The sequence below is a fragment of the Gouania willdenowi genome, chromosome 15 (assembly GCF_900634775.1).
Source record: "Gouania willdenowi chromosome 15, fGouWil2.1, whole genome shotgun sequence".
Classification (NCBI taxonomy): domain Eukaryota; kingdom Metazoa; phylum Chordata; class Actinopteri; order Blenniiformes; family Gobiesocidae; genus Gouania; species Gouania willdenowi.
In genome coordinates, this window is record NC_041058.1 from 4,216,910 (window position 1) to 4,230,669 (window position 13,760).

The 13,760-nt window shown below is 40.5% G+C and overlaps 1 protein-coding gene across 1 annotated transcript in view; it reads left to right on the forward strand.

Annotated features, from left to right (window-relative positions):
- The window catches only part of wdpcp (WD repeat containing planar cell polarity effector), a 75,697-nt gene that overhangs the window by 34,299 nt on the left and 27,638 nt on the right, over positions 1-13,760 (forward strand). Inside the window, exons 6-9 of the mRNA XM_028468909.1 lie at positions 3,167-3,217; positions 5,372-5,442; positions 7,365-7,424; positions 8,125-8,239. Of these exons, the coding sequence (XP_028324710.1) occupies positions 3,167-3,217; positions 5,372-5,442; positions 7,365-7,424; positions 8,125-8,239 (297 nt within the window). The remainder of the gene's footprint in view (positions 1-3,166; positions 3,218-5,371; positions 5,443-7,364; positions 7,425-8,124; positions 8,240-13,760) is intronic.

Here is a 13,760-nt window from a genome sequence, read left to right on the forward strand (position 1 = left end):
AAACTGTTGACTTTCTCCCAGATCACATAGCGAGAGGCTCCATGCAGTCCATCTCCATACGGCCTGAGGCCTTCAGGTTTACTTTAGCATCAGGAAGTGCTCAGATCACTACCACCATCCTCCTCCATGTCCAGGATTTTTCCTTCATTTCACAGTCTACCAGCTGCTTTTTAGAAAAGCCTGCTCACAGAGAGTCAATAGGAAGGTTTTTCTGCTCACAACCAAACGGTAACACATTAGAATTTCCCTCATTTCGCCTTGAGTCAGAGGTCTAGGCACGTTTGACAACTAAAGTTTGGATTACTTGGCTAGTGTGAGTACAAAGGTGCCGTACTCGAGCACAGCCAGGGTGGAAGAGGTCGACCTGACACAACATGGTTTTCACATGTGGCCCTTGGTCTTATTATGTGCGCCTCACAAAATAATTGACAAAATGACAGAAAAATACACAAAAATAATTGAAAATGTACAAAAGAAAACAAAAATACACAAAATTACAGAAATATACATGAAATGACTCCTAAAACCCAAACAACAAGAGCACTCAAAGAACACAAACCTTCACCAAGCTCAGTGATCCTGATCATGGTACCATGATCATTCACACTTTAAAAGCTTAGAAGAAATGTACTGTATATCCCCATTGAAAAACCATAGAGTAGGTCCAATTTCTTTTACATTGGTTTATTATGAACCAAAATATGAATTTTTGAAATTTCACCAATGGTGAGAGATTTGGATTTTTTTGATTTTTGAAACTGATCCAGAATCAGTTTATTGATGTGTTCCCTCCAAAATGTAATGGAAACTTCCATGGTGTAGTGAGGTCTATCTTTGGTTAAAATATTGTCAAATTCTTAGTGCTACAGACAAATAAACAAATCTGTGGAAATATAATCTTCATGGCTTAGGTAATGATGGACAAAATGGCACAAAATGACTCCAGCAAGAGACAAAACAACAACAAAAATGATTGATAAATGTACACAATGACAACAAAAATACACCAAATGACTTAAAAAATCCACAAAATGACAAAAAAGTAGACAAAAACCTCTCGTACTTTATATTATAATATGAATGTGATGGCATATGTTTTTCTTTTGGGGTGGGTGGGGGTGGGGGTAACCGTGCTGGGCTGATGGTAGTAAAAGTGGACTAGAGTCCACTCCTTCACTCATGTCAATTAACTGATGTGGATTTGTGGAAGCTTTAAAGGCCGACGCTGATGGTCTGTTACATTACGAGAGGTCCAAGCCCCTTTCCTGCAGGTTTGTGTGTTCTCTGAAGCATTGACTGTTACTCCTGACCGCCCCCACTAGAGGGAGACCCACACTCATTGGAGCAGCTCGGGGGTTTCCCTGCAGCTAAAGGAATAAACCCCCCCCCCCACCCTAAACCCCGCACCTCTTCCTCAGCCCCTGTTCATCCAGGCCTGAAGCAGGTGCCCATGTCTGTGCCTGTCCGGCCCTTCACCCCCTTATCTGATTAATGCTACTAATCCTGGAGGTGTCCCTGCCTGCCAGAGAAACAGCCACATGGTGCACTGTGACTCCAAAGCAGGGGGTCCTCAACCAGTGGGCTGGGGACCGGTGCCATGCCAGGGATCATTTAGCACTGGGCCTCGCAGAAAGAGGAAAGATCTTGTTTGAAATTCATTCTGTTTAATTTAATTTATTACTCTGCACGGTATTTGATTATGAAAAAGTAACTTATTTTCAGAGATTCACATAGTCACTGTGTTTGTGCACCAGTAAGCCCTTAAAACAAGAAATTTTAGGGATTTTCATCCAAAAAAGGCCCAAAAAACCCAAAAACTACCACCAAAATGAGGAAAATATTCAAAGCTCAGTCTAAATGATGCCTCTCTGCTTTTCCACATTGAGACTAAGCAGTAAAAGGTGGTAGAATCAGGAACCAAAGCCAGTATACAGATAGAACTGGACATAAGGAGCGTCCACTGAGTCTGTTAAGACAATATTTTATTGTATTGGTTTGAAATAATAACATTATTAAAGTTTATCATATAAGTATTTCCATAACATGTGTAAAATTGAGGAATGCAGGATAATTGTTATCTTTCCTGATTTTTTCATTGGTTCTTAATAACAGCCCCATCCATGCACGCTTTTATCTTATGACTCCCGACTCAGCCAGTGTTGCTACATGCTAAGCTAAACCAAGCATGTGGGACTGGTTTGTATTGGCTATGGAGCTCCTTTTAGCCTCAGAGGAAAACGAACATTCTCAATCTGCAAAACGTGTAAGGCAAAAATTTATATTTACGTTTCCTTTTCCCTCACCTGGAAAGATACACAATATGACACACAACACAATACACAACATGACTCCAAAAATATACACCAAGAGCCAGAAAAAAAACTCAACATGGCAAGAGAAATGACATTAAACATGTCAAACTGTCAAAAAGTCCATGACATCTATCATATCATAGAGAGGAAATTACTTACAATACCTATTAAGACTCTAGCAAGACATTTTCATTATGAGATAGAGACCAGCTATGCCTGTTTCAGGTAGAGTTGGTAATGCCTCCCCTAAGAGTTAAAGCCATGTACTGGAGCTGTACTTTTGGAGACTCCTCCTTTTGTTTCTACTGTTTTTATTATTTGTCATTGGTACTCAGGATTTTTGTTTACCCTTGTATCTTTATACACGATTCTATAGGAGATTTATATATGTTATCAATATGCAATATGTATACATGTAAGTGTATGTGTTTAGAAGACTAACTACATTATTGTCTATTGTTAACATTTTAGTTATTTGTTATATTTTCTGGTTTATACTCTTCAGTGTCTGTTCCAAGTAAGGAAAAAGAACCAAAAACACATAACAACAAAAATACACAAAATGACACATTTACCATCTACAATACACAGAGCGCAAAGATTCCCAGAGGAGGGGAAAACATCATGATTCTGTTTCCCTCATGGAAAGATGCTGGTTTGGAATTAAATATGAAACATTAGTTAAGATGTAATTAAAATAAATGTTATACCACAGCTCCTATAGTAACAAAAAGTGAGGTTATGATACGTTCATGTGTTGAACTGCACCACATGTTTGTGTAACTGCTCCATTTTGGTCACAGCTTGTTTTGGTGATGGTTGGAATCACATGTAGTTCCTCCTTTTGCTCTCAGATTTGCCTTTGGAGCACCACTACTACAATGAGAAGCTGCAGTTTAGTGAAGGTAAGCAGACAAACTTCACCATTGGACGGACTCTAAGCCCTCCCCCACCATCCCTCCCACCTCCCTCCCTCTCCCGGTCACAAACAGTCTTATCAGGAGACAAACACTCACCCTCATTTACATGCATCTGTTTACCTCATCTCCTTCTTAATGGAGTACTCCACTCCTTAATGGTTGGTTCCAGTGAAGATGAAAAGGCAAAATAAACAGATACGAGGCTGATGGCACCACATTTCTCTCATGTTTTGAGGTGCACGTACGAGCACGTGCAGAAGCAGATGCACGAGTTCAATTAGCTTTGTGCACGTGTGCTTTCCTTGTGTTTACCACCAGAGACGAAGGGGCTGGGAAATTAAAACCGAGTGTGGTAGGTGTGCAGATTTGTGCCGCTAACTGTGAGGTGGCATTTGGGAGATAACCCAGACACTCAAGGAGCACCCTGAGTCCTCGCCAATAACCGCCTGCCGTCCTCCAGGAGACGCTTGTGTGTGTTAAAGCCATGCTGCGCTCTCTGTGGACGCTCACGGCTTCAGGAATAACCTTGTAAACAAGTCACATTTGTGTGTTTTGACCTTACAGTCACATCTTCTATCCATCCGGGTGGTTTCACTAGTTGGGAATCTGACCCTTAAACTGAAAACACTAAATAACTAGAATATTGCCAGTGAGGAGGCAGGTTCTGGCCTGCGTCGCAGTGCATTAGCTTAGCATTAGCTAGCATTAGCAAATGTTAGCATTGAAATTAGCTTGTAACATTGGCTTTAATTACCATTAGCATAAATTAGCATTGGTTTGCATTAGCCTAGCATTAACATTAACATAGCATTAGCATTCGCCTAGCAATAGTAAAAACCTAGCATTAGCACTAACCTAGCATCAGCATTAGCCTAGCAATAGCATAAACCTAGCATTAGCTGATTATTAGCAATGAGGTTGAAATAAGTTAAGAGTTTCCTTTCTCTGTGGAGTTTGCATGTTCTTTCTTTGCTTGTTTGTGTTTTCTGTTGGTACTCCGGTTCATTTAATTACCTTATTGCACCTACCTTGCAACCGATATGGACGCATTTTCAGTATTTACCAATAAACTGGTTAAACTGACAAAAAGAAGTTGCTTTTCTCTTGAAGGAGATTTTTATGTGGTGACATCTATTCTTGCTCCTGACAATAATTTAAAATGTATTCGTGGAAAGCCCCTTGAGATGCAACATCTCGTTTTTGAGGGGGGCCAAGAACAAAAATCATTCTACATACAGCAGATTACTAAACACAAAAACAACCAATACTAACAAAAAGACACCCCACATCTCAGGGTAAATATATACACATACTTTAGATCCACACATAAGTGTATACAGTATATACTGTAGATACACATACATTACATAATACAATCAGCAGACATATACATACATGCACATATATACATACATAAGTATAAGTTTACACACGGACACATATATAATGCATACATATTTTTTTACTATGTTGAGAAAAAACTAAACAAACAAATAGTTATTAAAATGTAGGTGATTGTAATCATTCTATAGGAGCCTAAGGTGGTAAGTGGTTCCAGTCTGAGCCTTAAAAGAGCAGGACCTCCGAACAACCTCTTTACCAATGAGAGGAGCAATAAAAGCTAAATACTGAGAGTGTCGCAATGGATAAGTTGAGGTAAATTGGACAACAAAACTTATAAATAATGGCGGTAAGATTACATGAATACAATAAGAGCCTGTGAATCCTTTTATTTTTGGATTCAGGATGTAAAATGAATGAATTGTTGCATCATATTTGTATCTAACAGTTAAAAAGTTGCCTTGATTTGAGTCAAAGCTTGTTTTTAAATGGTGATAAAGTCAAACCCGTTGAGAACAGTTCTAAACGTAGCATTCCCTGTGAGATCATTCCCTGCAAACAGATTAATCTCCTTTCCTCATCCTTTGACCTGTCTTCCTCATGTCATCCCCTCCACATTCAGCTCTCTGCCAACATCTACATTTCAAATCATTCCTCGGCCCTTGTTTCCGGTTCTCGGTGCCACATTCCTCTGAATTCCCACGATTGCCTTAAAGACAAACACAAAGCTATGTCACATAAGTTTTTTAAAATGAGGTCACATGATCTGCCGATTCTTCTCCTGTGTTTCCTCCGTAGCTCGAGGCTACTCAGGGACCCCCAAGAACCGGCATCAGGAGAAGCTGCGCCATTCGCTGAAGGAGCTGGAGGTACCCGCCCATTCTGTTCAGGCCTAGCTACACCCCCTCAGCGGGCCCCCGCCTCAATGTCTTCCTCCCTCTGGGGATTTTCCGAGTTTTCCCTTTCCGAAACGGCCGATTGATTAACAAATAGGGGCATTCTCTCCTTTCTCTGCCTTCACTCTCCCTGTCGCTCCTCGTTTGTTCTCCTCTCTCCTGCTCCTCTCTCATCACCTCGCTTTCGGCCGGGCTCTGTCATCGAGGGGGATATTTGAGGGGATCAGGGGGCGACACACACTCACACACACATCCTCCATCCACCTCTTCATTCGCTGCACTTTCCTGCTCATTCACTCCGCTCCCCGTCTTCCCCTCTGTACTTGTGTCAGTACAGACCCAGCTTTGTTTGCTGGAAACCTGTCTGTGGACTACACACTCACACACACACACACACACACACACACACACACCCCTCGCCCTTAACCATTGTCTGAAACTAGAAACACCCCAGTTCACCCTCCTCCGTCCCAATCTCCTCCCATCCAATCACCCCAGCTGGGTTAGGAATGCAGCAGGAATGACACACACACACTAGAGGTACTTTGATTAGGTTTTTTCAGGCCGATCACACGCTAACTCTAACCAGTAGTACATTGGCGTCCCCAAAAATAAAGGTTCCAGAGAGCGGGGACCCCCACTGTACCTGAAGGTGGTTGAACACAGACATGAACATTGAAGAACAGTCATGTGGAGACACGGCCATCTATAAGGGGGAGTAAAGGGGAGATATTTTTGGGGTCCATCCATAAAGTCAGCAAAATGATGGTCCATTGTTCTATGAATCTGTGATAACCACATTTATTTATTTATCTGAATAATATCCACTGCTATCCAGGAAGTTTACTATTATTTACACCATAGTATATAGTCATCTTAAAGATGTAAATACTTGTTTCAATCAGAGATAAAATTGATTAAACAAGACCAAAAATGGTGGAAAAGGTGGTGAAGTGGGATTTTAAAAACCATTGAAATTGATTAAAAGTTGTAAAAGTAGGAATAGTTAGTTTAAACTGGCAAATAATCTGAATGACAAATTGTGAATGTGGTTAAATTGGCCAAAATAAGCATGAAATATGGTGAAAAGTGACAATAATGGTTCAACATACGCAACATTAGGAGGAAAAAGTGGTGGAAAGAGTTTATTCAAAAAAATATGCAGCAAAGCCATTGAAATTTGATGGATAAGTGGCAGAAATGGGAGTAATGTAACAAAAATATGGCAAGAAAAAGTGATGAAAATAGGTTAAAATATGACAATTTTGGTGTAGTTGCAGAAAAATGGTAAAAAAAAAGAAAAATTGGCTCAATTTGTTTAAAAATTATGGTAGTTTCTTGAAGGCATCTGGCGACACCCTCCCAGTGTCTCGCGACCCCAAAAAGGGTCCTGACTCCAAGGTTGAGAACCCCTGCTTTTACCTGTTCCTCCTTGTGTCTCTGAGAGGTTGGAAACAATGCGTCGACTTAACGCTAATGAACTGTCAACATGACACGTCACCACGCGTTAGACTCAGGAAAACCCATCACAGACTGGGGGAGGACATTTTAGCTGTGTGTGAAATGCAGCATACTTAACATACGATCAAAAATCAGCAAAGTTCAGAGTTTTCTGAGCCACATTAATGCTGAAACAGACTCAGAGACGTGCTGCTTATTACTCTCCCTGTTGCATTGAAGTTGGTAAAAGGGCTTCTTTACCACCTTCTTGATGGAAAATATGGCAGAATTACTGGAAACTGAAATAGTTTGTCACATTAAGTGTTTCTAAAGCCAACATGAGAGAACTTGAAACCCACTTTGTGTATATACTGTGTGTGTGTGTGTGTGTGTGTGTGTGCGTGCGTGCGTGCGTGTGTGTGTGTATTAAGAGCTGCTCTGTTCTGTTTTTATAGCTGCTGCAAGAGACCAACACCTGCATTCAAGTCAGATGGAGAAACAAGCACTGCTGCCAGGTACACACACACACACACGTATTAAACTTATCCAAGCCCCTGTTGACTATTTGTTTAATTTGAAACATTCATAAACTGACTCAGTACTTTGCAAAACCTTCCTTCCAGCTCGTGTCAGTCATGTGTGACATTAAAAGACAAACCGCTTATAACAAAATAACAAGGGTTCTCAAACTGTGGGTCAGGACTCATAATTGGGTTTTGCGCAAAAAAAAGGAAAAAGAAAAACAATTTATAAAAGAAATGTGGAAATTCCCTCTTACAGCATCGAAACGATAAAACAAATGAGAAAATACTCAATTTACCCTATTTGTTTATTTACATCAAATATTTAACATGAAAAATGTATGAATAACGATATCAGTAGCATATGATAACAGTAGGGCGTGAATAACAGTACTAGTAAATAAATATACATAAAAACATGTGGGAATTGGAGGTTTTGCATGAAATGTTACAATATTGCACATGATAAGGACAGTTTTTGTATGTGAAGAAGAAGGACAAAATACTGTAACCAGTGCAAGTAGATATTTATTTATTTCACATATTTGAGGTCAAACTGTTGCCTGCTTATTGCTCTAAGATCCATTACAAATGAAAGCACTTTGTAAATTATTATCCAGATGAGTGTGTTGTTCCTTATTTGCATGTGTGTGTGTGTGTGTGTGTGTGTGCGTGTGTGTGTGTGTGTGTGTAGGTGATGCTGAGCACTGGTGTGCTGGCGACTTTGACCCTGAACGAAACTAAGCTCGAGCACATCTGGATGGACCGCTGGTTAGTGGGACGGTTACCAGGCAACACGGTGACTGATGGTTAGTTAATGTTTGTAAAGTAAAGAAACATCAATTTTAGCCCCGCCCACAAAATAAACAAGAGACTGAGAGCTGCAAATAAATAGCTATTATATGAAATGACACAATTATTAATAACAGACAGCACAGTGAGATGTAACCTACACTTAAAGAATAGCAGAATTTAACATTGCTATAATAATAATAATAATAATAATAATAATGATGATGATGATTGGATCTATCTAGCACTTTTTTCGCTTTGAGGAGACTCAAAGAGCTTCACAGAAACCATTATTCATTCACACCAATCATACTGGTGATGGTAATCTACATTATAGCCACAGTGGCCCTGGGGAATACTGATACTGTTTCGCGGATATGGTCCGGCCCTTCTGACCACCACCAACATTCATGCACAATTCATGCACAATTCATACCCATTCATACGAGACAATGTGGGTAAAGTGCCTTGTCCAAGGACACGACTGTGACTTGAATAGAGCGGGATTCGAACCCCCAACCCTTTGGTTATTGGACAACCAACTCTACCACTGAGTTTGAGGTTGGAGGTTTACTGATGTTTTACTGAAACTGGTGTCCATTTGACCCAACGACTGACCTCGGAGTGAAACCAGCTAACACTCAGACTCAGTCACCAGTTAACATGAGGCACCAGATGATTTATAACATCACCCGAGTCACTCGTCTCCAGAGTTTCTCATTTTTAGCCGCAATGTTACAGAGAGCGTCATGATTAGCCCATGTTTATGGAGGTTTTAGTAAACTAGCCAATACTCAAAGGTCGTTGGCCCTGTCATTAAGAGGGCGGGGCTTCACTTTGGCTCTAACTCTCCCAAAGAGCCTGTATTCATGTGCAATAAACAAAAAAAAAACATGATGGGTCTCGGCAATAAAACACCACAACATTTCTCCCTACTCAGATCTATCCAAGCTTTACTGCACTCATGGGAGTCTTTAAAATAGATTTAATTAGGCAATAATCCGATCATGTCTGAAGATCCAAATCCTCCATGAAGGCCGATTAACATGCAGCTGTTTAGCTCGAAATATGAAAAACATTTATGTTTCAATGTTTTTAAGATATTAATTTCAAACATTTTTATGTTGAAACTTTGAGACAAATCTTTGTGTTCCACCTATTGCGGCTGTTAATTGTGCTTCCTTTCCACATGTTTGGATTAGCTTAGCAAGTAGCATCGCTGGCTGAGCAGAATCAAAGTTAAAGAGGTGGGGCTATGTTATCAGGTTCAACTATCAGCTGAAATGATCTAATTTGGTTGATCAGAAATAAAATGATAAAGGTTATTAATTCCAGGAGTAAAATGCTAAAAATGGTATATGTGACGTCACATTGCTGCATTGCGAGGGTACAAAATGCAGATGGAGAGCAGGAAGTAAAGTATCTTGAGAATCTGCCTCCTGAAATATTCCAAATGCCCATGTTTTGTGTAGTTTGCGGCTGCTCCAGTCGTTCTAACCGAGAAAAGGAAAATAGATTTTATAGAGTACTGAAGGTTGTTGGTCACAGAGGTGAGAAATGTAAAAGGCTCACAGAACAACGCTGTAAAAAGTGGATTTTAAACCTACGTCTGCTGATGCCCGTGTCTGTAGTGACCACTTGGTCAGAGGTATGTTTTTGTGGCTGTGTTTATATAGCATTAGGTTGTCGTTAAATGCTCATTTACTTTATTATTTACCTTCTTTCTTTCACCCCTGCTGCTCACTGTGCACAGTAAAAGCTGAACGCCCTAATGCTATTTCACTACATGTCATAAAGTACTATTCAATAGTAATATGTATGTATGTGACAAACAAGCCTCATGTAGCCTTTACTGTCAGGCTAACATTGTCTTTAAGATATCTTGCATGTTTGTTTACATTATAGCCATTACTGCTAGCTGCTAGCATCTTAATCAATTCAATTCAACTTTATTTTTATAGCGCAAATTATAAAAATGTTATCTCAAAACGCTTAACAACATATAAAGTCGATAGTAAGAAAGAAAACCCCCAACAAGATCCACATGAACAAGCGTTTAGCGACAGTGGGAAGAAAAAACTCCCCCTTTTTATAGGAAGAAATCTCCAGCGGAACCAGGTTCAGAGGTGGCAGCCATCCGCTTCGACTGGTTGGTGTTAGTGAACAGAGTAAGATAGAAGGATAGTCCATCTGAGTGTCCCAGACTAGTTGAGCCACGAACAAACACTCACCCTGGCGAAGACCAAACGATAATCATTGTGGCGCCGAAGTTGTAGACCCACCCGCTCACAAAAAGTGATATGCCTCCATATTTTTTATAGGCTTTCATCTGCTGTTTGGTGCAGTAGGATGTATGAAGGACCAGATAGTTTGTGATATCAACAGTCTCAATGGTCGGGAAATCTTTAGATTCTGCCAGAAACTCTCTCATCTTCATAAGATACGGGTCACGCCTGACATATTTGTTAATTCATTGTTTGTATTTTTGTCTTGAAACTGGATCTAAATCAGTACAATACGGACTCTGCAACGTTTCCTCCATAGGCGTATTCTCCATTTTTACTTCCAGCCCTCTATCTGAAATCGCGCCCCCTTCGCGTGTCATCATAAACACGTGACTGAAATCCAACTATTAATAGAAACTAATGATAAGAATCTAAAAGTAAGATCTGCAGGACAAAGTCAAAACAATGAATGGAAAGTATTAAAGAAAAGAAACATTTTAGCTACTTCCTCCATCAGAAACAATTTGCATTTGCATGTTAAGTGTTTAACATCTGCACACACACAGATGCGCCCACACACACACACACGCACACGCACACACAAAGATAACGTGCCACAGGTGAGCCAGGCGGCTCTGCTTGCTAATTGCGGACAAATCCTTTTGTGCGCCGAGCGTCCAGGGGCTCTTCTTCCCTTAAGAGCATCCATCAGTGTTTTTCCTTCATCCTGCTCCTCCCGGGAGCTCCGCCCCCCTCCAGGGAACTCCGCCTCCTTTAGCTCTGCAGCCCCAAAAGGCAGAAAACGACAAGGCCAAGGAGTCGGGTCCACATTTTGCTAATTATTTCTTTCTTTTCTCTATTAATTATTTGTTCATAACAGCCTTCACCTCTTCCCCCGGGCGTCTCCTGACACCTGATAAAGGCCTTAACACGCACACATACAACACACACACACACACACACACACACAACTACACGCAGGTACACACATACTGTGTAATAACACACGTGAAAGAAACATACACAAACCCACTCATCCACACACACAACACAAACACAAAGAATAGCATACAAACATACAAAACACACACACACACACACTCAGAACACACGTACAAAGAATAACACACACACACACACACACACAAAGGGACACACATACTGTGTAATAGCACACGTAAAGGAAACACACACACAAACCCACACATCCACACACGTACACAAACAATGAATGACACTAACATACAAAACTAATCACGCATACACATACACACACAAACACTTATAATAATATGAATACACACACATAGCAATCCACATGCAAAAATGATACACGCATACTGACAGAGGCACACTCATACATACCACATGCATCATACTCACACAGACACACATGTACACACATAATAACACACACTCATGCTCACACGTACAGATGTAAGTACAGGTGCACCTTTTTTATTAACAACAAACATGTGTCACAGGTTTACATACACACACACACACACACTCTCTCTCTCTCTCAGCTCCCACTGCGCTCCATTCAAAGCCTCAGAGGCACTAATTACTAGAGTAATGGTTGTGAGAGGGTGGGTTTCCGGGGTGTGTGTGTGTGTGTTTCGGGGGTGTGTGAGGTTAGGGAGTCCTCACATCTGCCACTTGTCAAATTAGCCTGACACAATTAGAGAAGAGAGCCTGAGGAGATCACAACAAGCATCACATTTACTGCGATAATTAAAGTTAGTGTTACCATCACAAGCACATTTCAGGGGGAGGCAAAGTGAGTCAGTGATTAATAACCTTCCTAATGACTCATTTATTTAATGGGAAAAGTAGCCAAAACATCCCTGCTTTATGTGTAATTTATATTTAATATTTCTTTTTAAACTTTATCTTGAGTTAACCAAATATTATGGGAGAAAACCTTTGTACTACGAAGCTGGATAAGTGTATCCTGGATATCGCTCCTAACCAAACACTCTGACAGAGAGCAGCTGTACAATGAAGCAGGATATAAAATTGTTCACTTAACCCTGGTGATTTCAGCCTGGCTACGTGCGCGTTCATGTGACAGGTGGAGATTGCAGCGTGAGACTAACAGCAATTATAGAGAAACTTTGTAGAGCAGACCTGGGCAACAGGCGGCCCGGGGGGGCCACCTTCAGTCTAATTTCTTGCGGTCCACAAAAGCAAATCCCCAAAAATTGTAACTCAAGAAGTTGTAAGGAATATGAAGTCCAACATAATACACAAAGTACACAAAAGCACACAAAAAAGAATTCCAAAAAAACACAAAATGACTCGTGAAACATAAAATGACAACAAAGACAGACACAACAACCACTCAAACTCGCAAAATAACTATGAAGAAAATACACAAAACAAAAACACATTACAGAATAGCTCCAAAGACACACAAACTGTTTACAATATTACGCAAAATGACAGGAAAATACAGAAAACGACCCCAAAAACACACAAATCAAGAACTTAAATGCTGAAAATGACAGAAAAATACACAAAATTACACCATGAACACAAAATATCAAAGTCCATTTGAGAAACACTGGGATAGGCTATTTGTGTGTCCTTTATTATATTTTATTGAGAGCCTGGGCACAATCTTAGGACTATTGTTGTTGTAACAATTAAAGCATATTTCTTATAGTCATATGGAAATGTGGAACATTGACAGCAATAATGTGGGCAGTGGATGCTTTATTTTAGTTTAGTCTAGCATCATCTTGACAACATGAATCTGTAATCTGCCGTGGAATGACAGAGGAATCTCATTTTCTAAACGTGTGGTGAAAACTTTGTGATGCCAGGAAGGAAAACAATGTAGTGAATGCTGAGGCTAATCCGCTCTGTGATTTGCACGGACTGAAGCAAAGATCTGCTACGTTCTGCAGGTTCCGCTTTGTTTTCGCCGTGTGACAAAGGCCGTCCTCGCTGTCCACCGGTAAACTTTGTATCTGTCGTTTCTGTTGTGAGCTCCAATTGCATCACACCGAGCGTTAGATTACAAACATTTTGCACCATCAAAGTAGTGCTGGCGTCCTCTGGCCGACGACTGGGCCAAACTGAGCATATGCTCAGCGATTAGGCGTCCTTAAGTGATTTTTCATAGCCCGTTTCATTTACCCACGTTTAAATGTGCTTTAGTTAAGCCCATTGGCCTCTTATGTCAACATGCTGCTGAGGTGATGGCATTAAGTGGATTTAGCGTGTGTATGCGTGCGTGTGTGTGTGCTTTGATTGTTTGTGTGGGTGTGTTAGTAAATGTGCGTGCAGGAAAGGTTGTTGCTGGATT